The 27,309-nt window shown below is 36.5% G+C and overlaps 1 protein-coding gene across 5 annotated transcripts in view; it reads right to left on the bottom strand.

The window, feature by feature from the left end:
- Positions 1-26,624, bottom strand: part of LOC127453103 (CREB-regulated transcription coactivator 2) — a 36,762-nt gene extending 10,138 nt beyond the window's left edge. For 4 of the 5 annotated variants that reach the window (XM_051719204.1, XM_051719207.1, XM_051719209.1 and 1 more), the window contains exons 1-8: positions 26,351-26,624; positions 20,880-20,981; positions 20,604-20,717; positions 18,166-18,227; positions 13,158-13,229; positions 9,771-9,871; positions 6,463-6,542; positions 5,850-5,899 (exon numbers count right to left, since the gene is read on the bottom strand). In XM_051719204.1, coding sequence (XP_051575164.1) covers positions 5,850-5,899; positions 6,463-6,542; positions 9,771-9,871; positions 13,158-13,229; positions 18,166-18,227; positions 20,604-20,717; positions 20,880-20,981; positions 26,351-26,542 — 773 coding nt within the window. In that variant the 5' untranslated portion in view covers positions 26,543-26,624. The remainder of the gene's footprint in view (positions 1-5,849; positions 5,900-6,462; positions 6,543-9,770; positions 9,872-13,157; positions 13,230-18,165; positions 18,228-20,603; positions 20,718-20,879; positions 20,982-26,350) is intronic. The other variant, XM_051719208.1, reaches the window with a different exon arrangement.
- Between the last annotated feature and the right edge of the window lie 685 nt (positions 26,625-27,309).

Here is a 27,309-nt window from a genome sequence, read left to right as displayed (position 1 = left end):
ACTCTCTTTTAAGTCACTTTGGATAAAAGCATCTGCCAAATGTATAAATGTAAATGTAAAATGCAATCCAACTGAGAATGCTGATTTCAAAACCTATTGCTAAAATATAACATACAGTGTATGGTGACCTAGGCCTGTCACGATTATTAAATAATCATCTGATCGTGGTTATGTATTGTGCACTTTAAATTCCAATGACATTTTACTGCCCAAATAAGGGAATGAATGGCGTGTTTGAATGTCTCATTCAATTGAACTCCGACTGTCTCACTGAGCTGCTCCACGGACCACACTGAGTGCAGCTCCTGAAGAGCACGTCAAAATTAACTGCTTCTGAATGATGCACATGCCATCTGCAGAGGTTCATGACAAACTACTGCGAAAATATAAACAAAGATTTTAATGGACGCAAAGCACTCCGGTTTCACTTTAATTTAACGATCGTGTTATGACAAATGTTATTTGTCGTTGTGGTTCCATCCACACAGTGTTAATGACACGCAGTGACACAGAGGAGCCCTGTGTCACGCACGTTTACTCTATTTCTAAAGAGCTGATAGAATGAAGAAACACAGAATCTCAAAGGTCTTTCTTTATGAGAAATAAGGGTTCGTGGGTTTAATCGGAGAGCCTTAAAATAACGTGTGAAAGTGAAGGATTTTAGACAGAAATGTTACTTTTGCATCCTACTTTTACAGGGCAGTGGTGGCTCAGTGGTTAAGGCTCTGGGTTACTGATCAGAAGGTCAGGGGTTCCAGCACCAGTACTGCCAAGATGCCACTGTTGGGCCCTTGAGCAAGGCCCTTGACCCAATCTGCTCCAGGGGCACTGTATCATGGCTGACCCTGCACTCTGACCCCAGCTTAACTGGGATATGTGAAAAAAAGAATTTCACTGTATATGTGCAAATGTATAATGTGTGATAAATAAATACAATTATAATGAATTATAAATTATAAATTAATATATAATAATATAATGCAATATAATATATAATACAATATAATATAATACACAGTATATAATATAATACAATTGTATTTTACTTTTGCATCCTTAATATATAATAATATAATATAATGCAATATATATAATATAATATAATGCAATATAATATAATGCAATGCAATATAATATATATAATATAATGCAATTGTAACCGGACCTACTCCACCCGCACCGACCGTGAATTGAACCGGCGTCTCCGGCATGAGAGGCGGACGTGTTAACATGGAGGCTAAAGGCTACAGCCTCTAGCGTTAGTCGCTACTGCGCCTCTTGAAGCCAGAGGCATGAGGTTTACACACTGCACAGCAACCTACCAGCTGGCTACCATTACACAATATCATATAATATAATATAATATAATGCAATGCAATATAATATAATGCAATATAATATATAATATTGCATTATATTGTATTGCAATATAATATAATCGAATGCAATACAATATAATGCAATACAATATAATGCAATATAATATAATATCATATAATATAATGCAATATAATATAATATAATCCAATATAATAATATAATGCAATATAATATAATGCAATGCAATATAATATAATGCAATATAATATAATATAATACTATATAATCTAATGCAATATGATATAATATAATGCAATATAATATAATATATGCAATATAATATAATGCAATATGATATAATGCAATGCAATATAATATAATGCAATATGATATAATGCAATATGATATAATGCAATATGATATAATGCAATATAATATAAATGCAATATAATATAATGCAATATAATATAATGCAATATAATATAATGCAATGCAATATGATATAATATAATGCAATATAATATAATATAATGCAATGCAATATAATATAATGCAATATAATATAATGCAATGCAATATGATATAATGCAATGCAATATAATGCAATATGATATAATGCAATGCAATATGATATAATATAATGCAATATAACATAATGCAATACAATATAATGCAATATAATATAATAATGCAATATAATATAATATAATCCAATATAATAATATAATGCAATATAATATAATGCAATGCGATATAATATAATGCAATATTATATAATGCAATGCAATATAATATAATGCAATATGATATAATGCAATATAATAATATAATGCAATATAATATAATGCAATATGATATAATGCAATGCAATATGATATAATATAATGCAAAATAATCTAATGCAATATGTTGTAATATAATGCAATATAATATAATGCAATATGATATAATGCAATGCAATATAATATAATGCAATATGATATAATATAATGCAATATGATATAATATAATGCAATATGATATAATATAATGCAATATGATATAATGCAATATAATATAATACAATGCAATATAATATATTATATAAAATATAATATAATGCAATATAATATACTGCAATATAATATAATATATGCAATATAATATAATGCAATACGATATAATATAATGCAATATAATGCAATATGATATAATATAACGCAATATAATATAATGCAATATGATATAATGCAATATAATATATTACAATGCAATATAATATAATATATGCAATATAATATAATGCAACATAATATAATGCAATATAATGCAATGCAATATGATATAATGCAATATGATATTATGCAATGCAATATAATGCAATATGATATAATGCAATGCAATATGATATAATATAATGCAATATAATCTAATGCAATATGTTGTAATATAATGCAATATAATATAATGCAATATAATATAATGCAATATGATATAATACAATGCAATATAATATAATATATAAAATATAATATAATGCAATATAATATAATGCAATATAATATAATATATGCAATATAATATAATGCAATACGATATAATATAATGCAATATGATATAATATAACGCAATATAATATAACGCAATATAATATAACGCAATATAATATAATGCAATATGATATAATGCAATATAATATAATATATAAAATATAATATAATGCAATATAATATAATGCAATATAATATAATATATGCAATATAATATAATGCAATACGATATAATATAATGCAATATAATGCAATATGATATAATATAACGCAATATAATATAATGCAATATGATATAATGCAATATAATATAATACAATGCAATATAATATAATATATGCAATATAATATAATGCAACATAATATAATGCAATATAATATAATGCAATGCAATATGATATAATGCAATATGATATTATGCAATGCAATATAATGCAATATGATATAATGCAATGCAATATGATATAATATAATGCAATATAATCTAATGCAATATGTTGTAATATAATGCAATATAATATAATGCAATATGATATAATGCAATGCAATATAATATAATGCAATATGATATAATATAATGCAATATGATATAATGCAATATAATATAATACAATGCAATATAATATAATATATAAAATATAATATAATGCAATATAATATAATGCAATATAATATAATGCAATACGATATAATATAATGCAATATAATGCAATATGATATAATATAACGCAATATAATATAATGCAATATAATATAATGCAATATGATATAATGCAATATAATATAATACAATGCAATATAATATAATATATGCAATATAATATAATGCAATATAATATAATGCAATATGATATAATGCAATATAATATAATACAATGCAATATAATATAATATATGCAATATAATATAATGCAATATAATGCAATATGATATAATATAACGCAATATAATATAATGCAATATGATATAATGCAATATAATATAATATATGCAATATAATATAATGCAATATAATGCAATATAATATAATATAATGCAATATAATATAATGCAATATGATATAATATAATGCAATATAATGCAATATGATATAATATAATGCAATATAATGCAATATCATATAATATAATGTAATATAATATAATGCAATATAATGCAATATGATATAATATATGCAATATAATATAATGCAATATAATATAATGCAATATGATATAATATAATGCAATATAATGCAATATGATATAATATAATGCAATATAATATAATGCAATATAATACAATGCTATATAATATAATACAATGCAATATAATATAATATAATGTAATATAATATAATGCAATATAATGCAATATGATATAATATAATGCAATATAATATAATGCAATATAATATAATGCAATATGATATAATATAATGCAATATAATGCAATATGATATAATATAATGCAATATAATATAATATAATACAATGCAATATAATATAATATATGCAATATAATATAATGCAATATAATATAATGCAATATGATATAATATAATGCAATATAATATAATATATGCAATATAATATAATGCAATATAATATAATATAATGCAATATAATATAATGCAATATGATATAATATAATGCAATATAATATAATGCAATGCAATATAATGCAATATGATATAATATAATGCAATATAATATAATATAATGCAATATGATATAATGTAATGCAATATGATATAATATAATGCAATATGATATAATGCAATATAATATAATACAATGCAATATAATATAATGCAATATGATATAATATAATGCAATATGATATAATATAATATAATGCAATATGATATAATATAATGCAATATAATATAATATAATATAATGCAATATGATATAATGTAATGCAATATGATATAATATAATATAATGCAATATGATATAATGTAATGCAATATGATATAATATAATATAATGCAATATGATATAATGCAATATAATATAATGCAAGGCAATATGATATAATATAATGCAATATAATATAATAAAATGCAATATAATATAATGCAATGCAATATAATATAATGCAATATAATATAATGCAATATGATATAATGCAATATGATATAATGCAATATAATATAATGCAATGCAATATGATATAATATAATGCAATATAATATAATGCAATGCAATATGATATAATATAATGCAATATAATATAATATAATATAATGCAATGCAATATGATATAATATAATACAATTATAACCAGACCTACTCCACCCGCTCCGAGCGGGAATTGAACCGGCATCTCCGGCATGAGAGGCGGACGCGCTAACAAGGAGGCTAAACAACTGAAGCCTCCTGAAGCCAGGGGAGTGAGGTTTACACAATTGTTTAACAATTAATCATCAGCCAAACATCATAATCGTGACAGACCTATGGTGACCCAATAGCATATGCATATCTTTAGAGTTGAAGGAAAAAGTTCACCTGCAGGAAAAAACAACAACAACGCACTTTTGTCCCCAGTGTGAATAGGTCATAGGTGCATTGTCTAATTTTCACAATGAAATTCACTGCGATAGTTCAGTCACAGTGTGGTCTGGCTTTCATTGTGAAGAAATACAAAGTAAAGCAACAGAGAGAGAGAGAGAGAGAGAGAGAGAGAGAGAGAGAAGGTGACGTCACAGACAACAACCATCTAGACAAGAAATACTACCTGCCAATAAACCGCAACAACCATGTGTTTGTGTGTGTGTGTTTGTGTGTGTGTGTGTGTGTGTGTGTGTGTGTGTGTGGTGCTAAATGACTATGGAAGAGTGCTGAGGTTAGTCTGAGTAATAAATAACAGTCATCTCATTACTGAAGCATGCACACACACACACACACACACACACACACAGTTTATCAGAGCATATAGTGGCAGACACATGGAGAAAGAGACGAGTGAGTGTTTGATGGCGAGTAGGGAAATGCGTGATTGGACGGTTGAACTCACGTGATTCCAGGCACCTCACAGGACTTTGGTCGTGAAGAGAGCAGCGGAAACTAAAGAGAACATGAGACATGAGTGAACACACAGTCAACACACACACACTAGGAGTTGCACTAACTAATCCACTAGTTCTGTGGACTAGTCGTGGATGACTTCAGCTGCACTTGTTCTGTACAACAACAACAACAGCAGCAGGAGGAAGATTCCTTATGTTCAAACCCTGCATCCCAGGGTGTCATTAAATTTACATACCGTCCAAATTAATTTATTATGCAGGAGTGAGAATAAAGTGAACCCAGAGTTCATCTGGAGAGTCACTTACAAGCTCTAAATCAAATCAAAACTATAAGCGAGTGGGACTGGTTTCGCTGCGTTTATGATAATCTGCAGACTTCTGTTTCTCAGCCGCATTATCTCAGCTGTGCAGACATTCTCTTTTCTGTTGACATAATGCTTGACTTGCCAGAAACAGTAAAGACGGCTGAAGCTGCACAGCGTATTGAGTCATTTACGTAAGATAAACACTGACCGCTGACTACTTGACTCATAAATGTAGAAGTTGTGCAAGCTCTAACACACACACAGCAGCAGCAGAACATGAGGGATCTGTAAGCACCTTTCTGGAGTCCCAGGGTTTGAGGAGTCGTCCATCATCAGGGCTGTTCTCCTCGATGGGCGGGACGGGATACGAGAACACTGCGGGAGAAACGGAATCTCATCAGAACTAGGGCTGGGAGATACAGTTGAAGTCAGAAGTTTACATACACTTAGGTTGAAGTCATTAAAACTCATTTTAACCACTCCACAGATTTAATATTAGTAAACTATAGTTTTGGCAAGTCGTTTAGGACATCTACTTTGTGCATGACACGAGTAATTTTTCCAGCGATTGTTTACAAACAGATTGTTTCACTTTTAATTGATGATATCACAATTCCAGTGGGTCAGAAGTTTACATACACTAAGTTAACTGTGCCTTTAAGCAGCTTGGAAAATTCCAGAAAATGATGTCAAGCCTTTAGACAATTAGCCAATTAGCTTCTGATAGGAGGTGTACTGAATTGGAGGTGTACCTGTGGATGTATTTTAAGGTTCAAACTCAGTGCCTCTTTGCTTGACATCATGGGAAAATCAAAAGAAATCAGACAAGACCTCAGAAAAAAAATTGTGGACCTCCGCAAGTCTGGTTCATCCTTGGGAGCAATTTCCAAATGCCTGAAGGTACCACATTCATCTGTACAAACAATAGTAAGTAAGTATAAACACCATGGGACCACGCAGCCATCATACCGCTCAGGAAGGAGACGCATTCTGTCTCCTAGAGATGAACGTAGTTTGGTGTGAAAAGTGCAAATCAATCCCAGAACAACAGCAAAGGACCTTGTGAAGATGCTGGAGGAAACAGGTAGACAAGTATCTATATCCACAGTAAAACGAGTCCTATATCGACATAACCTGAAAGGCTGCTCAGCAGGGAAGAAGCCACTGCTCCAAAACCGCCATAAAAAAGCCAGTCTACAGTTTGCAAGTGCACATGGGGACAAAGATCTTATTTTTTAGAGAAATGTTCTCTGGTCTGATGAAACAGAAATTGAACTGTTTGGCCATAATGACCATCGTTATGTTTGGAGGAAAAAGGGTGAGGCTTGCAAGCCGAAGAACACCATCCCAACCGTGAAGCATGGGGGTGGCAGCATCATGTTGTGGGGCTGCTTTGCTGCAGGAGGGACTGGTGCACTTCACAAAATAGATGGTATCATGAGGAAGGAAAATTATTTGGATATATTGAAGCAACATCTCAAGACATCAGACAGGGAGTTAAAGCTTGGTCGCAAATGGGTCTTCCAAATGGACAGTGACCCCAAGCATACCTCCAAAGTTGTGGCAAAATGGCTTAAGGACAACAAAGTCAAGGTATTGGAGTGGCCATCACAAAGCCCTGACCTCAATCTGATGGGCAGAACTGAAAAAGCGTGTGCGAGCACGGAGGCCTACAAACCTGACTCAGTTACACCAGTTCTGTCTGGAGGAATGGGACAAAATTCCAGCAACTTATTGTGAGAAGCTTGTGGAAGGATACCCAAAACATTTGACCCAAGATAAACAATTCAAATACTAACAAAGTGTATATAAACTTCTGACCCACTGGGAATGTGATGAAAGAAATAAAAGCTGAAATAAATCATTCTCTCTACTATTATTCTGACATTTCACATTCTTCAAATAAAGTAGTGATCCTAACTGACCTAAGACTGGGAATGTTTTCTATGATTAAATGTCAGGAATTGAAAAACTGAGTTTAAATGGATTTGGCTGATGTGTATTTAAACTTCAACTTTATGGCTACAAAATCTCGATATTTTTCAGCCTATTGACCAAAATCCATATACAATATATCTCGATATTTATATATTTGCCTTCAAATCGCTTATAAGTTATTTTTTTCATCAGAGGATCTATCATTTCATCCAAACAGCCATTGTAGCCGAAGAGATTTAAAATGTTTAATGCATAATGAAAACATGTTTTCCAGCTTTTCACTAAACAAACACACAAAATTACATTTTATCATTTTCATTTACATGGACTAATATAAAACACTGTAATAAAAAGCATTATTTACCTAAAATATACAGGTTTTATATATATATATATATAAAAAAATTTTTGTGAATGAACAAGGTGTTTCACTCTCTTTTTTTAAAAATATTATTATATTTTTAGAATATTATTATAATACAGAAATATTACTGTGGGACCCAGACAAATGTATTATTATAATATAATAATAAATTATTACTAATACTTTGAGGATTAGATATGTTTTATACAACAGTAATGTATTTATGTTGTATATAATAGTAATTTAATAGTAATATACTGTATTTTTGGCTTCACCTTAACCTGGAGTGAAGTCAGTGTGTATTAGACAGTTATTGCACAATGCCTTCTCTGTGATACTGTAATTAATTTAAAGGTTTCAATGATAACTTAAAGTGGTTACAAATGTTTGGAATCGCGCAAATATGTGAACCTGCTGCACTTTGCCTTAAGAGCGCTGAAAACAGTGTGTAATGAAATAACCAGCGTGTCCCCCGCTCACTCTAAAGGGGGCCGCACACCGGACGCATCTGGTGGACAACATGGCATGTTCTAAAATTCAAAGCAACTGTTTTCAATGAAGGTACGCACACCGCCATCGCCACTGGGCTTCTGTCGTTGCCGCCCAACTACAACTCTGGACGCTGCTCAAATTTCTGCCGTGCCATGGAGCGCAACTCACATATTTACCATTAAATTCAACCCAAATCATTATCAAAGGACATAGATTGTTTACTTTAGCATTCTTCATTCTTGAACAAGGGAAAAACCTTGGTAACTTTTGTGTGTGCTGTCTGCAACCTGAAACGCACGTGCCCTGTGTTTGATACCTGTGCCGTGTCCTAGCCGTGACGCGCCATGGCGCTTCTCGTCCGGTGTGTGACCGTCTTAAAGAGCACACATCATGTATTCAATTAATTAAACCGCAGCTTTTTGTGGTTTAATGGTCAAATATGACAATATCCCGATTCTAATGTTATTTTGATTGCATTGTGCAGCCCTAAAGGCCTTGAAGTTAGTCTAATGACGTGCTCTTTTTTAGAAAACGTGGCAAAATAAAAAGCGCATAAAAATCATCGGGATATTCACGATATTTTACATCATCATCAATTTCAATATGAGCCGTAATCAGAACCCTGCACCAGTGCTTGCAATTCAAATGAATAAACATACTAAATGTTGTTTAAATGGAAATGTAAAAATGTTAGTGTGGGTTAGGGGATAAAAAAATATAACTAGCTCAGTATAAAACAATACAAGTCAATGGAAAGTCATCAAATGTGTGTGTGTGTGTGTGTGCGTGTGTGTGATGGAGACACTGACTGCCGCTTCTGTTCTGTGGAGGGAGTGTGTGTCCCGCACTGAAAGGGTCTGCAGCGGGTGGATTCATCACACTGGTGTGCAGCGCAGAATCTGAGTTAGTTCTGCAGACAGACAGAAAGCGAGAAAGCATTTGAAAATACATGAAAACATAAATACACTACATGATCATCAGCATATGGATACCCACTTCCTATTAACAGGTTTCTGTAATTCCAGTGAAGACGAATCTTAATGCTACACCATACAGTGACAATCTAGAATTGTGTGTTTTCAACTGGGGCAAAAAGAAAGAAAAAAAGAGAGATCATATATTTGTAATTTTCCACCACCCTCTGTCAGAAACGGCCTGTTTTGGTGCTGCTTCTCCTTTAAGACTTGACAGTACACGCCCACTATTCTGATTGGCTCTCTGCTCTTGACTGACCTGTCATCTCACTGCTCACCTACAGAATTGATTAAAGGTAAAGTAGGCATTGATGTGTTGTTGTAGAGGTGGTCAGATGCAAATCTCTACCACAGTGTGACATCACAATGTGGAGGAAGTAGAGAACGAGTCGTATCATTTTTTTTTCTCCCCAATTTGGAATGCCCAATTCCCAATGTGCTCTAAGTCCTCGTGGTGGCGTAGTGACTCGCCTCAGTCCGGGTGGCGGAGGATGAAGCTCAGTTGCCTCCGCGTCTGAGACCGTCAATCCGTGCATCTTATCACGTGGCTTGTTGAGCGCGTTACCGCGGAGACGTAGCACGTGTGGAGGCTTCACGCTATTCTCCGCAGCATCAACGCACAACTCACCACACGCCCCACCAAGAGCGAGAACCACATTATAGAGACCACAAGAGGTTACCCCATGTGACTCTACCCTCCCTAGCAACCGGGCCAATTTGGTTGCTTAGGAGACCTGGCTGGAGTCACTCAGCACACCCTGGATTCAAACTCGTGACTCCAGGTGTGATAGTCAGCATCAATACTCGCTGAGCTACCCAGGCCCCCTGAGGAATACGTTTTAAGTTCTGAAACTTTCAGTGTGTTTATATAGTACAGTGAACTCTTATACAGTGCATCTGGAAAGTATTCACAGCGCTTCACTTTTTCCACATTTTGTTATGTTACAACCTTATTCCAAAATTGATTAAATTCATTATTTTCCTCAAAATTCTTCAAACAATACCCCATAATGACAACGTGAAAGAAGTTTGTTTGAAATCTTTGCAAATTTATATAAAAAAAAATGAAAAAAAAAAAAAAAAAAAAAAAAATCACATGTACATAAGTATTCACAGCCTTTGCCATGACACTCAAAATTGAGCTCAGGTGCATCCTGTTTCCACTGATCATCCTTGAGATGTTTCTACAACTTGATTGGAGTCCACCTGTGGTAAATTCAGTTGATTGGACATGATTTGGAAAGGCACACACCTGTCTATATAAGGTCTCACAGTTAACAGTGCATGTCAGAGCACAAACCAAGCCATGAAGTCCAAGGAACTGTCTGTAGACCTCCGAGACAGGATTGTATCGAGGCACAGATGTGGGGAAGGGTACAGAAACATTTCTGCAGCACTGAAGGTCCCAATGAGCACAGTGGCCTCCATCATCTGTAAATGGAAGAAGTTTGGAACCACCAGGACTCTTCCTAGAGCTGGCCGCCCGGCCAAACTGAGCGATCGGGGGAGAAGGGCCTTGGTCCCTTGGTCCCGATGGTCACTCTGACAGAGCTCCAGCGTTTCTCTGTGGAGAGAGGAGAACCTTCCAGAAGAACAACCATCTCTGCAGCACTCCACCAATCAGGCCTGTATGGTAGAGTGGCCAGACGGAAGCCACTCCTCAGTAAAAGGCACATGACAGCCCGCCTGGAGTTTGCCAAAAGGCACCTGAAGGACTCTCAGACCATGAGAAACAAAGACTGAACTCTTTGGCCTGAATGGCAAGCGTCATGTCTGGAGGAAACCAGGCACCGCTCATCACCTGGCTAATACCATCCCTACAGTGAAGTATGGTGGTGGCAGCATCATGCTGTGGGGATGTTTTTCAGCGGCAGGAACTGGGAGACTAGTCAGGATCGAGGGAAAGATGAATGCAGCAATGTACAGAGACATCCTTGATGAAAACCTGCTCCAGAGCGCTCTGGACCTCAGACTGGGGTGAAGGTTCATCTTCCAACAGGACAACGACCCTAAGCACACAGCCAAGATAACAAAGGAGTGGCTCCGGGACAACTCTGTGAATGTCCTTGAGTGGCCCAGCCAGAGCCCAGACTTGAACCCGATTGAACATCTCTGGAGAGATCTGAAAATGGCTGTGCACCGACGCTCCACATCCAACCTGATGGAGCTTGAGAGGTCCTGCAAAGAATAATGGGAGAAACTGCCCAAAAATAGGTGTGCCAAGCTTGTAGCATCATACTCAAAAAGACTTGAGGCTGTAATTGGTGCCAAAGGTGCTTCAACAAAGTATTGAGCAAAGGCTGAGAATACATATGTACGTGATTTTTTTCATTTTTTATTTTTAATAAATTTGCAAAGATTTCAAACAAACTTCTTTCACGTTGTCATTATGGGGTATTGTTTGTAGAATTTTGAGGAAATTAATGAATTGAATCCATTTTGGAATAAGGCTGTAACATAACAAAATGTGGAAAAAGTGAAGCGCTGTGAATACTTTCCGGATGCACTATATGTTAAAACATCAAGGAAAATTGTATTCCTCACGTCATGACCCCTTTAATGTATTAAAATCATCAAGTGAAGACCAGTAATTTAAATAGCTTTAAATGACTTTTCTTTTACATTTCTTGAATACTAAATACTGCTGTTAAAAAAGTCAAGCTCGGTTTTCTTCATTTGTACAGTATCTTTGTCCAATTATATTTTTTGTTCTATTGCTTGTAATTTGTTTCTATGTTCTGACTTTATTTATGTAATGTAACATTTACTTGTCTTGAATAATTACTTGATAACTTGAAACATAGTATTTTGTTGTGGTATCGAAATTGAGAATCGTCAAACTGTTTTCATAAGCAAAATCAAACCAAAATAGGAATCGAATCGTGAACTTGTGAATCGGAATCAAATCAAATCGAGGAATCTGTACTGATAGCATGACAATGCCCCTGTGCACGCAGTAAGATTCATATAGAAATGATTTGATGAGTCTGATGTGGAGGATAGTGACTGTCCCACACAAAGCCCAGACCTGAACACAATTAAAACATTGCGAGTCAGTCTTTCTTATTTCTCTCATCAGATTCATTTAAACCGTAGATTCACTCAAGTACTATTGAGGAACTGAGCATAACAAAAAATCTTTCGGCTCCAGTATTGTTGTAAAACTTCAGAACCCAACTCTGAACAGAGCCCCTGATGGAGAGAGACAGACAGAGAGATCACCTGTTGAGCGCTGTGGTTGGCAGCTGATGGAATATCTGGCTCTTGTCCATGGGAAAATTACTGTTCCAGTTCCTTCATGATTGACAGAAAAACGTCTGTTATTTTCAGAACCACGTCAGAACTAAAGAGACGTGCAGGAGAGGTGTGCGAAAGAACCAGAACAGCGAAGGAAAGATTTAAAGAACAAAGAAAAGAGCTGATCGTAAGAAGAGTTGAGCTGATAGAGGTTAAACACTACAAGACTAACTAACAATTCAAATTTTCAAATTTTAAAAACATTACTTCAGATAGGGGAAAATGTAGCTGCAACACATCTGATATTTAAATCGACGTGGTCTTGTAAGTCCACAAGAGGATGCAATGAATCGATATAAACCAATTAGCAGCATGTAATAGCGATTACTGCAGAGATCTGGCTGTTAACAACAATGCATAAAATGATGAGCCCAAAAGATTTAGCCAGTTCATATTCTCAAGTCTTAAGTAAAAAAGCCAAACGAGGAAAGAAACACTTCTATGTAAACTTAGTGTTGCACAATACCTATACCGGTGCCATAGTACTATCAAAGACTAAGGGTGTGTTCACACTTGGCAGGTTTGGTTTGATTAAATCGAACTCTGGTGCGATTGCTCTGTAGGTGCGGTTCATTTGAACAAGTGTGAACGCTGCCATCCGAACCTTGTGCGCACCAAACAAGCGGAACAAGACCTCCTGAATAGTGGGTCTCGATCCGCTTCCAAACGGACTCTGGTGCAGTTCGACTGATATATGAACGCAGCATGGACCAAAGACGTCTAAACGGACCAATAACAGGATGTGATGTCACAAGATGCAACCCTAAAAATCATGTGATTTGATAACATAGGTAGAGCGGTAAGAGCGGTGTATGCAAAACAAAATGAGCAGAGGGCAAACATGGAGCAATGGGGAGGTAAAGTTCCTTAGTAACATTTGGTCCGACGAGCATATTTCCAGTATACTGGGAAAAAATGCACAAAAATGCTCAAGTGGTTTCAACATTCAAAATGTTCAGTGATAGGTTAAGGGAAAGTGGGTCCAACGAGCACATTTAGCCCAGCAGAAATATACATCATAAAAGCTGTCCAATCAGGTTGTGATCTTATCCTTACGCCTTTTGTTTTGCGTCTTTAGGTTCGGTGTTAAAAATGCCAGTGTGAATGCTAAGCGAACCAGGACTAAATGTATCATTTTCTTTTTTGGTCCGGACCAAAAGAACCAAACTACAAGTGTGAACACACCCTAAAGCTTCAAAATACAGGGGAACCACAGTGTTTTTCATTAAATACAGTCGTATAGGGGCCTGGGTATCTCAGCGAGTATTGACACTGACTACCACACCTGGAGTGTGCTGAGTGACTCCAGTCAGGTCTCCTAAGCAACCAAATTGGCCTGGTTGCTAGGAAGGGTAGAGTCACATGGGGTAACCTCCTCGTGGTCGTGATTAGTGGTTCTCGCTCTCAATGGGGCGTGTGGTAAGTTGTGTGTGGATCGTGGAGAGTAGCATGAGCCTCCACATGCTGTGAGTCTCCGCGGTGTCATGCACAACGAGTCACGTGATAAGATGCACAGATTGACAGTCTCAGAAGCGGAGGAAACTGAGACTTGTCCTCCACCACCCGGATTGAGGTGAGTAACTGCACCACCACAAGGACCGACTAAGTAGTGGGAATTGGGCATTCCAGATTGGGGAAGAAAAAGGGGATAAAAAAAAAATACAGTCGTGTGTACATGCCTAATGCTTATACAGAAAGACGCTGATACGAGAGCAAGAAACAATGGCCAAAGACCTCCACCCAAGGGGCCATTCACTCTGAACGCGTACACTACACGGACAACTTTGACTGTTGCGCTGCATCTCGCTATTTTTTTCAGGATTTTGTGCATTTTATTAGATGTTGCGTTCATTTAAAAGATAATTTAACCTTTTAAAAGCATCTCGAGACATCTGAGTTCTGTTTTATTAGTTGTGCTGCATCCAAGAATGCAATCGGCTTGGCACACATCCAAAATTCTAATGCTCATTTTTGCATTCATATGTACTTTTTTCTTACTGAAATTCGATGAAATATTCAGATTTTTATTTGACAGCCTTACAGTGAATCTATTGATTTCGATGGCGATGGGGCATTGAGGACGTAGAGGGACAACACAAGGGTTTGTGTGAAGTGATGCTCTGTCATGAAAATGTTAAAGAGCATCTACTATGGTTTTTAAACGTGCCTAATTTTGTTTTAAAGGTCTCATACAATAGATTTACATGCATCCAAGGTCAAAAAAACACTTTAATTTGCTCATAATTTAAATTGCAGCATTACCTTTTTTCCCCAGTGTCAAAAACGACTCAATGATCCGTTCTAAAGGATTCATTCTAAACTCCTCCTTTCAGAGAGCATACTCTGCTGTGATTGGTCAGATGTCCCAGTCTGTTGTGATTGGTCTACCGCTTAGTGTAGTGTTTGAGGGCGGGTCAAAGCTGTTCGCGAGCAGCCAATGAAGACCAGAGGCGGGTTTTTTGTTACCGAATTACGTAGGTTAGTACAGGAAGTAAGTCTGGAATCACTAACGACTCGTTTCAGGTGTTCAGAATCGGTTCTTTCTTTTGGGAGTCAATAACTCCATTTGTCCTGCACTTTGATTTTTGAAACTTTGCAGACTTTTTTACATTCACAAACAGCTATATAACACACTACATGAAAGGTCATATTTGAAAAACCATAACAGGTGCTCTTTAACTTTTCCTGCAACGCTCTCTGAAGTATGCAACCGTTGACCAATGACAAGAGTCGAGTTCAGTTGGGCTTTCGGAAACAAATTCACTGTATTCCTGCCTGATTTAAAACTGGCACCCTCTCCACACCCTCAAAACGAATCTTACGTTTACAGTCCGCTAGTGCTGGATTCGAGTCCACCTTAGTCGAGTCCGAATGAATCTGTTCATGACTCTGAATTTAAACTGTAATCATAAAATCAACATCAATATTTTAAGCTTATTTTAAACTTCACAGCTAAGAAAAACAGTTTGCCAATATAAATGTAACAAAAATACCTCTGTTGCATTTCATATATTCATTTTATGGTTAATATCCTGCTGAACAGACTTCAAAGTGGTTTCAGAATGAAAGTATATGTTTTAGATGTATGAAGACAAAACTGTCCTTCAACACTCCTCTTATTGCGTTCTGCTGACATTTCAATTATTTGTTGCTTTTTCCCTCCTCTCAAACACAGACTAAAGAAACTGAAAGCTGCGTGAGTCATTACAACCAGAGTTATTATTATTTTGAAAGTTAATTTATTTTTTATTTCTACTTCATCTGCCGACTGATTTGGGAAAATACATACTGTACAAATGAGTCAACACAGTAATAATTAGCACTTGCTGAAAAGTTACGTCTCACGATTTGATTGCACATGCTACATTCGAAAACACTGGAAAAGTGCACTGATAATATTAGGGCCATGTCATCACGGACATGATTTTCTAGTTAATTTGCGGGAAACTGCACAATACAGGGCTGTTCTGCGTGCTGCTCGTGTGTTTAAATCCCTGATGCATCCGTGTGCGTATCGCAGCAGCTGCTGCAGAAGATATAAACATATATATATATATATATATATATATATATATATAATAATAATTGATATTTGCTTGAGCGGCAGCCACGTTGGTCTGCAATCAGTCTGAAATCTTTAAATACCAACCACAGAAAATTTCACTGAGCTGTTCTGTAACCGCAAAAACACAGAGAATAATAATTTTGAGTCATAAATGTAACAGAATTGTCCTTCAAATGTGTCAGAGATATAAGCTAAAAAAAAAAAAACTTGCATAAGTTACTTAGTGGTTTACAATAAAAATAAAATAAAATAAACATTTAAAATAAAAACGTCATAGCCAACTAAATTCATCTCGTAAACTGAAGTTTAACTCATACACAAACTCTGTCATCGAATAACACATTTATTTTATAGTCTATAATTAAATTATAAACAAAACATTTCCTAATATCCTAATATTTTATTGTGCATGGTTGAATGGTGAATGGTGGACAAATGCTGTAAAAGAATGTATTTTAATTAGCTCGTCAATGCTTTGAAAATAGTCAATAATAAATAGGTGTTGTTTATCTGTTTAGAGTTGCTGTCTGCTTTAGCAATAACACTTTTTTCCCCCAGACTATTTAACAAGTTACACAGTTACTTCATCAAGCTATTATGGACCAGTGACAACATCGCGTGGACCACAAGAGACTACAGATGTGTAGATACATTACGCCTAAAAAGACTTAATATCCAATATTAATACTATTTTTATGCATTTTTATTTCGATATGCTGTTTTTAGTAAACTGTGAGAGACATGATATGGGTGACTTGACTCAATGTACATTTTAACCACGATGAAACCGCAATGCGAGCACCGTCTTGGCTGCACAAATGCCACATGCAATTTTACCAGTTGACTCAGCTGGACTCCGAGTCCGTGACAAGTAATTCCAAACTCGAGTATCCCAACTCTACAATCCGCCACACACTCTGTCAGAGCTTTCTCTTGTATATAAACACCCCTAATAGACATGAACTCTCTACAGTGTGTTTGTGTATTTTAGAAGAGTGCTGATCTCGTTCTTAATGCTTTCAGATGTTTCCTGTTTGATAATCTTCAGTCGGTAAAGCAGAACATTTCCAGACTGCAGGCAGAAATCACCAGCTGCTCGTTGCTCAGAATATAACGATTAGTCCAAGAAGATGAGGTTACGAATCACACTGAAGATCTATTTAGGGTGTCCCAACCAGAACAGAACAACAGAAAAGCCCAGAGAGAAATAAAGAAGAGAGTCAATAGTGAGAAGAGCAGATGGAGGAAGAAGAGCCTTTTAAGTGTTTGTTCATGCCGTCACACACACACACACACACACACACACAGACACACACACACAACAGCAAGCGTTATTTCCAAGCGAGTCAGAACCAATGAGTGCATTACCTTCTCCAGCTGGGGTCAGGGGGCGGGGACAGATACACAGAGCTGCTGTGAGAGCTGTCTGTCTGAGGTCAGAGGTCAAGGGTGTGAACAGCATCTACAAAGACAGTAACTTCTGCAAAATACTGAACACAACGTGAACGCCAACATTTGACTTACGTAATGTGACATACAGTATTTCTAAATGTGAAACAAGAAAAACAAAATCTAGGGCAGGACTTGATGTTATCTATCATTATTTATTTTCTTTTTTAGAATAATGTGCACTTATTATGCACAATAACACAAGGCATAATAAGAAATTAAACAAGAAAGACTTAATATCCAAATATTAAGAAAGTAAACAAGGTATTAAGTATTAAGAAAGTAAACAAGGTTGATTTTGATTTCATGATGACTTTAAATGATTTCTAGTTTTGATATCTGAATGATTCAGGTTTTTGGAATCCTTTTTATTCTGATCAGTTAAAGGGACAGTTCACCCAAAAATAAATTCTCTCATCATTTATTCACCTTCATGCCATCCCAGATGTGTATGACTTTCTTTCTTCTGCAGAACACAAATGAAGATTTTTAGAAGAATATTTCAGCTCTGTAGGTCCATACAATGCAAGTGAATGGTGACCAGAACTTTGAAGCTCAAAAAAAGCACATAAAGGCAGCATAAACGTAACCATAAGACTCCAGTGGTTTAATCCATGTCTTCTGAAGAGATATGAGAGATGTGGGTGAGAAACAGATCAATATTTAAGTGCTTTTTTACTATAAATCTACACTTACTTTCACTTTCACTTCCACATTCTGGTGTGGAAGTGACTTTCACTGTCACATTTAGCCACCTACTGGTCAGGGCTGGTCAAACGTGGAGATTTATAGTAAAAAAGAACTCAAATATTGGTCTGTTTCTCACCCACACCTATCATATCACTTCTGAAGACATGGATTAAACCACTGGAGTCTTATGGATTACTTTTATGCTGCCTTTATGTACTTTTTGGAGCTTCAAAGTTCTGGTCACCATTCACTTGCATTGTATGGACCTACAGAGCTGAAATATTCTCCTAAAAATCTTCATTTGTGTTCTGCAGAAGAAAGAAAGTCATACACATCTGGGATGACATGAGGGTGAGTAAATGATGAGAGAATTTTCATTTTGGGTGAACTGTCCCTTTCTCGTTTTCAAAGAAATTTGAATAATTTTTTTTTCGTACCCATTGGCAAATCTTTTTTTTTTTTGGTAATGAACGTTACTAAATTGTGAACGAGACAAAATATCTCATGTCATTTTGCTTCTCAAGTTCATTTATCTTGTTTTACGAATTTTAAGTAGGGCTGCAACTAATGAGTATTTTGATAATCAACTAATCTAACGATTATTCGACTATTCGGGCGATTATTGCACAGATTAATCATTAGCTCTTAACTGATTATTCAGCTTGTGCTCCGACTTAAAAGGTTGTATTAAACGTGCTTACTAACAATAAAGAGGACAAAATCATCTTTTAAAAATACTTCTAAATGACATTCACTGAATTAAAGGGAAAAAATACTTTTTATTAAGTTTAATTCAGCAAAAAATTCACTGCAAAAAATCCTCTTGTTATCAAGTGTTTTTGTCTTGTTTCCCATTTAAAATTGTCTAAAAATCCTTAAAACAAAGATACATTTACTTGAGAAGCAACATATAAGATATTTAGACTTTAAGAGAATGTATCTTAAATATAAGTGTATTTTTTCACTTGGTTTTACTTCTGCGAGTGCAGTAAAGACAAAATATACATACAGTACATGACCTGCTTCCTTATTATTTGCAGTTACAGAAATACTCAAACCAGCCCGTCTGACACCAACAATCATCCATGTGATCATCTAATCAGCCAATCGTGTGGCAGCAGTGCAGTGCATAAAATCATGCATATACGGGTCAGGAGCTTCAGTTAATGTTCACATCAACCATCGGAATGGGGAAAAAATGTGATCTCAGTGATTTGGAGCGTGGCATGATTGTTGGTGTCAGATGGGCTGGTTTGAGTATTTCTGGGATTTTCACACACAACAGTCTCTAGAATTTACTCAGAATGGTGCCAAAAACAAAAAACATCCAGTGAGCGGCAGTTCTGTGGATGGAAACACCTTGTTGATGAGAGAGGTCAACAGAGAATGATCAGACTGGTTTGAACTGACAGAAAGTCTACGGTAACTCAGATAACCACTCTGTACAATTGTGCTGAGAAGAATATCATCTCTGAGATGCGGGTTGGCGCTGTTGTGGCGGCACGAGGGGGACCTACACAACATTAGGCAGGTGGTTTTAATGTTGTGGCTGATTGGTGTATATTTACTGGCAAACAAGACAAAAATGCTCTGTAAGAAAATTATTTTTAGCAGTAAAAGCCCCTTAAACATGACACAGGTGGGGTGTTTTCAAACAGGAAGGATACTTGTCTCCTGTAAGGCCTGCTGGGAGAGATGAAGCGTCTGTCTCTGTGAACTCTCTCCACCAGACCATGATGCCGTGTGGAGTAACTGGAGTCCAGAGGAGACTGAAACGAGCCCTGAGAGAACAAACACACACACACAGGGGTGTCAGATCCAGCCCCACAGCACATACAAACACACACATATATGGACCCATAAGGAGGCGTAATGAGCTGTTGTTGATAAAGCAGCGTCTAGAGACACATTACACTCCTGATGACACACAAACACACACACACCTGCAGATCAGATGTGTTCCTGCCAATCTGGTTGACGTTGGGCAGAGATCCGCTGTAATACGGGCCCTGAGTTCTGGCCAATCGGACCTTCTGTGCCTGAATCTGCAAATCAACATGAGAGAAGTATTCAGATACTGCAGCATTCAATTAAACACATATCAACATTCTGAGACGGGCGGACACGAACAAGAGACAGTAGATCTGTTGTGTTATCTATAATAGACGTCTACTATGTATACACAACGCACAGTATGTGCTTATATTCATGCATGGAAAACATGAATGACCTACTACATCTGACAGAATGTGCAGTATGCAACAGAGCACACTGACTGCCCTTCACATTGGCCGCCACACCCGTCACGCTCCTCTATTGACTCGTGGAGAGAACCGTATGGCTACAGTAAAGTGTTGACAGTCAACCACACCTAATCATGTGACATCACTCACTGGGTGTGTAACTAATCACACAGACATTTGTGAACAATCATCAGACATTTTTAATGATGATTTGAACAGATATTAATGCAGATGAGCAGACGAGTTCATGAAGAATGTCAAATTAAACATCTGTGATGTCTGGATGTTTCTTCCATAAAATAAAAGTGAACCGAGACTGAAACCAACTCCCTAACGTCTCCTTTTGAGTTCCACGGAAGATAGAACGTCAGACAGGTTTAGAACAACATGAAGGCGAGTAATGATGACAGAATTTTTGGTAACACTTTACAATAAGGTTTATTAACATTAGATAAAGCATTAATTATCATGGACTAACAATGACAAATATTTTACAGCATTTATCAATCTTAGTTAATGTTAGTTACTAAAAAAAATCCAATTGTTTATTGATAGTTCATAGTGCATGAAGTAATGTTAACACATACAACTGGGTTGTATATGTTTAGAGGCCTGGGTAGCTCAGTGGTAAAAGACGCTGGCTACCACCCCTGGAGTTCGCTAGTTCGAATCCCAGGGCGTGCTGAGTGACTCCAGCCAGGTCTCCTAAGCAACCAAATTGGCCCGGTTGCTAGGGAGGGTAGAGTCACATAGGGTGACCTCCTCGTGGTCGCTATAATGTGGTTCGTTCTCAGTGGGGCGCGTGATAAGTTGAGCACAGATGCCGCGGTGGATGGCGTGAAGCCTCCACACGCGCTATGTCTCCGTGGCAAGGCGCTCAACAAGCCACGTGATAAGATGCGCAGATTGACGGTCTGAGACACGGAGGCAACTGGGATTCATCCTCCGCCACCCAGATTGAGGCGAATCACTACGCCACCACAAGGACTTAAAGTGCACTGGGAATTGGGCATTCCAAATTCCAGTGATGATTATTTTTAGTTCATGTTAACTGATGTAGTTAACAAATGGAATCATTTTGTAAAGCGTTACCAAATTTTCATTTTTGGGTAAATCATGTCTTTTTTTTTTTTTTATCCCCTTTTTCTCCCAATTTGGAATGCCCAATTCCCACTACTTAGTCGGTCCTTGTGGTGGTGCAGTTACTCACCTCAATCCGGGTGGCGGAGGACAAGTCTCAGTTGCCTCCGCTTCCGAGACCGTCAATCCGCGCATCTTATCACGTGACTCGTTGTGCATGACACCGCGGAGACTCACAGCATGTGGAGGCTCATGCTACTCTCCACGATCCACACACAACTCACCACACGCCCCATTGAGAGCGAGAACCACTAATCACGACCACGAGGAGGTTACCCCATGTGACTCTACCCTCCCTAGCAACCGGGCAAATTTGGTTGCTTAGGACAGGGGTTTTCAAACTTTTTTGTGCCAAGGACCCCCAAATTTGTTGATCCCCTTGCGAGGGACCCCCTGTGTGATAAAACTAGTAAACATGATATTATGTCGATTTTTTGTTTGCAAAAATTTAATAATTGGCTTTTATATTGTACTGAAGCCCAAATAATTTGTTAAAATATGAACTGAAAAATAATTCATTTTTATTAAGTTGACAGTGTATCAGAGTAATTTTAGATGTATAAACCCAAAGAGAAATATTTTAAATTCAAGTAAATGAAAAAAAAAACGATTATTTCAAAATTATAATTGTAATTAATATTAAATTATATACTATTTGTGAAAAGCACTATATAAATTAATAAGTATTAAAAACAAAATCAAATTTCAAAGCAGCTTTACAGAGAATAGTGCATTACAACCCTCATTTCTTACAAATAAGATTTATTATTATAATATATGATTTACTGTATATACCAGTTTAAAGTAGTATTTTATTTCTTGCTATGGCTGTCAATATGAAAAAAATAATATTTGTGATTAATCTAACGATTTCAGAATGAAACAGATATCATGTGAAATAATGTCAACATTTTTACACTTTTTTCTATGAAATTTTTTGTGGACCCCCTAGCACCCCCCTGGGGGTCCCCAGACCCAGTTTGAAAACCCCTGGTTTAGGAGACCTGGCTGGAGTTACTCGGCACATCCTGGATTCGAACTCATGGCTCTAGCATCGCGCGCTTGCGATGAAGACAGCATTGTTGATTATAAACAGGAGCAATAGTTTTATCGCATCGCTGGCATATAGAGACGTGGTACAACACAGGAGTGGATTGGGAAGAGAAATCGGCCCGGGATTTTACATACATACTGGCCCAAAAGTTGTTGAGTTGGGGGTGTCGCTGTCCTTTTCTGCATATCGCTGCCCCCTTCGGCATATCGTGGCGCCGTTTTGTGGCCCGTTCTGCTTAACGCGGCGGCCCATTTCAGCTTTTTGCGGCCGGCCCACCGGGAAAAGTCCCGGTTCTCATGATGGCCAGTCCGCCCCTGGTACAACACCATTCGCATGTCCAATTAACAGGTTTATACCAGTTTATATATGTAAAATCTATAGTTCAGTAAATATGCGCTTCCCCACTGCTCGCACTTACACTCAAAATTGTGCTTAATCCCCGCTATAGAGTTAACATTCGTTACTGAGCTTTTACCCGGACAAGCGTTAATGTCGAGCACTGTATACAGCATACTGTATATGTAATATATGAAATTTCAAGACATCATATTTATTGATGGAATACATGGAATTTGTACAATTTAAAAACGCTAAAATTAAGGATTTTTACAGCTAGTACCGATCACGAGCTTCTTGTCACTTGATTGACCGATACCGATCATTTCACCTTTAATCAGGGTCGCTGTCATAACTGGCTATATGTAAGCTTTCTGCACACTGTCACTATTTAAATTTTTTTAATTTTCTCCCCTTTTTCTCCCCAATTTGGAATGCCCAATTCCCAATGTGCTCTAAGTCCTCGTGGTGGCGTAGTGACTCGCCACAATCCAGGTGGCGGAGGATGAATTTCAGTTGCCTCCGCGTCTGAGACCGTCAATCCACGCATCTTATCACGTGACTTGTTGAGCGCGTTACCACGGAGACGTAGCGTGTGTGGAGGCTTCACGCTATTCTCCGCGGCATCCACACACAACTCACCACGTGCCCCACCGAGAGCGAGAACCACTAATCGCGACCACGAGGAGGTTACCCCATGTGACTCTACCCTCCCTAGCAACCGGGCCAATTTGGTTGCTTAGGAGACCTGACTGGAGTCACTCAGCACACCCTGGATTCAAACTCACGACTCCAGGTGTGATAGTCAGCGTCAATACTCGCTGAGATACCCAGGCACACTGTCACTATTAACTGAATTTTCCTCTTCCCAGTAATATCACTTTGCCTAGTTTTTGCTGACAAAAAAATTATAAAAGGCTTATTAAAAAAGACTTTAAAACAAGTATAAGCTAACTAAATATTCTCTATATTAAGATAGAAGCTTAGTGTCAAACTGAAGACAAACCATGGCCCCTAACCACATCCTCCACAGTTTTAGCAATAAATGCGTTGAGTTAATATGCGTTATTAATACAAATTGTCATTATTAATATATCTTTCCTTATATGCTGAAATTAGAAGTTTCCTGACCCCTGACTTATATATATAAAAAAAAAAAAATACATCATTTATATGTTAAAAATATATTTATTTTAATTTTTTCGATTATTTGTCTTCTTTATCTTATTTATGTATACATTTTGGATGGTTTATACATATTTTTTTTTTTTTTAAATATATATAATTTTTATTTATTTTATTTGTTTATTTTTTTCCTTCACCTGTACTTGTCTTTATCACATTTTCCAACTTACATCAATGTTAAATTGCCGATCTGGAACGATTTCACCGTGACGCCATCTGACAAGCTTAAAATTGCGTCCCATATTGATTCGACACGGGACGATACAGTATTTTATGGGACGGGTGGCAACCCTATGCACAAAGTAGATGTCCAAAACGACTTGCCAAAACTGTAGTTTGCTAATGACATTTAAAATGAGTTTTAATGACTTCAACCTAAGTGTATGTAAACGTCTGACTTCAACTATATATTGGATGGCTCACAGTGATGCTCTAATTTTGGCCTCAAGTAAAAAATATATAAATAACTTGTCCATATTTTATTAAAAAAAATAATAATAATAAATAAAATTATTAAATGGGTCAGTTAAAAAAATATATATATATATATATATATATATATATATATATATATATATTATTTAATTTTAATTATCAGCATCAATCTGAATTGATTGATATTGGCAGCAGATAATGATCAGGGATTATTTTGGTCAATTCAAACATTAAACTCTTCTGTGGTAGGTTACAAAAGTATTAAACACGTATCCATCATATAGTACATTTCATTATTTTATGTCTTATTTCAAAACACAATTTTTTTTTTTTACTGTTTCAGTCTAGATAGATTTATCCAATCGGCCTTGATAACAGTTGTTTATAAATGTACATATAACTGTGATGATCTGATCTTCAGTCAGCATCATATCAAACAAGACTGATTTGAGTGTGCATGTGTTTGGACGGGTTCTGGAGCAGAAACAGGTTCGGTTGGTTCTGAATGAGTTAACATAAATCTGCCTGTATCCAATGAAGGTGTCAGATGGTTGTTTGATAATGATTACTATACTTATTCTATTTACATGGTACTCCGATGGCAAGATGTGGATTCCAATGTCCAAAAACATGGTACATAGCCAAAAAAACATGTTATATATTTGGTTTAATCCGCTAATCGTTTCCTGTCAGTCTCATCAAACTCACACAAATATTTAACACGCTTTTATTAATGTTATCCTTCATACGGGTTCTGTTAACATCTGTCAGTTAACTAAAGCTACTTTAATCTCTTTAATTTATTAGTTTTTTTATAAAATCAGCGTTTATTTAATTAGCTTCCGTTAGCCAACATGCTAACTACCTACTCGCGCGCGCTCCCTACGCCACCGCCGCGCGCGCTCCCGCGGCCAAGAGAAACACAGATTTGACATTTTATCGCGGGAAACTCGGACCCGCGTCCCGTTCCAGTGTGTGTTAGGAGAGTGTGTGTGTGTGTGTGTGTGTGTGTGTGTGTTACCCGTGTGGAGGTGAGGTCCATCATAACCTCCTGAAACGCCGCCGTCTCCTCCGCCTGTCTCTGCGTGTGCAGCGCGATCTTCTCACTGAACTTTCGCGGGTTGGACGCGCCGCACGCGGGACCAGAACCGCCGTGATTCGGTCCCGGTGTCGGTCCGGGTCCGCACGCTCCTGCAACACCCGCGGATGACATGATGAGGAGATCCCGAACTCACATACAGACCAGAAGAACGGACAGACACACTGATAGAGAGACAGATATCTGAGCCCTCTAGGGGCACGAGCGAGACTCACACACATACACACACACATTCACACACACACATACACACACTCACAGACATACACACACACACACAAACATACATACACATACATACACACATATACATACATTCACATACATACATACACACACACATACACACATATGCATACTCACACACATATGCATACATACACATATACATACACTCACACACATACATACATACATTCACATACACACACATGCATACTCACACGCATATACATACATTCACATACACACACACATATACATACACACATATACATACATTCAATACACATTCACATACACACTCACACACATACATACACACACACATACATACACACTCACACACATACACATTCACACACATACACACACACACATATACATACATTCACATACACACTCACACATATACATACATACACATATACATACATTCACATACACACACACACACATATACATACATTCAATACACACTCACATACACACATTCATACACACACTCACACACACATACACACACACTCACACATATACACTCACACATATACATACATTCACACTCACACATATACATACATTCACATACATACACACTCACACATATACATACATTCACATTCACACACATACACACACTCACACATATACATACATTC

This window comes from Myxocyprinus asiaticus, chromosome 15 (assembly GCF_019703515.2).
Source record: "Myxocyprinus asiaticus isolate MX2 ecotype Aquarium Trade chromosome 15, UBuf_Myxa_2, whole genome shotgun sequence".
NCBI lineage: Eukaryota > Metazoa > Chordata > Actinopteri > Cypriniformes > Catostomidae > Myxocyprinus > Myxocyprinus asiaticus.
This window is presented reverse-complemented; position numbering and strand designations above follow the sequence as displayed.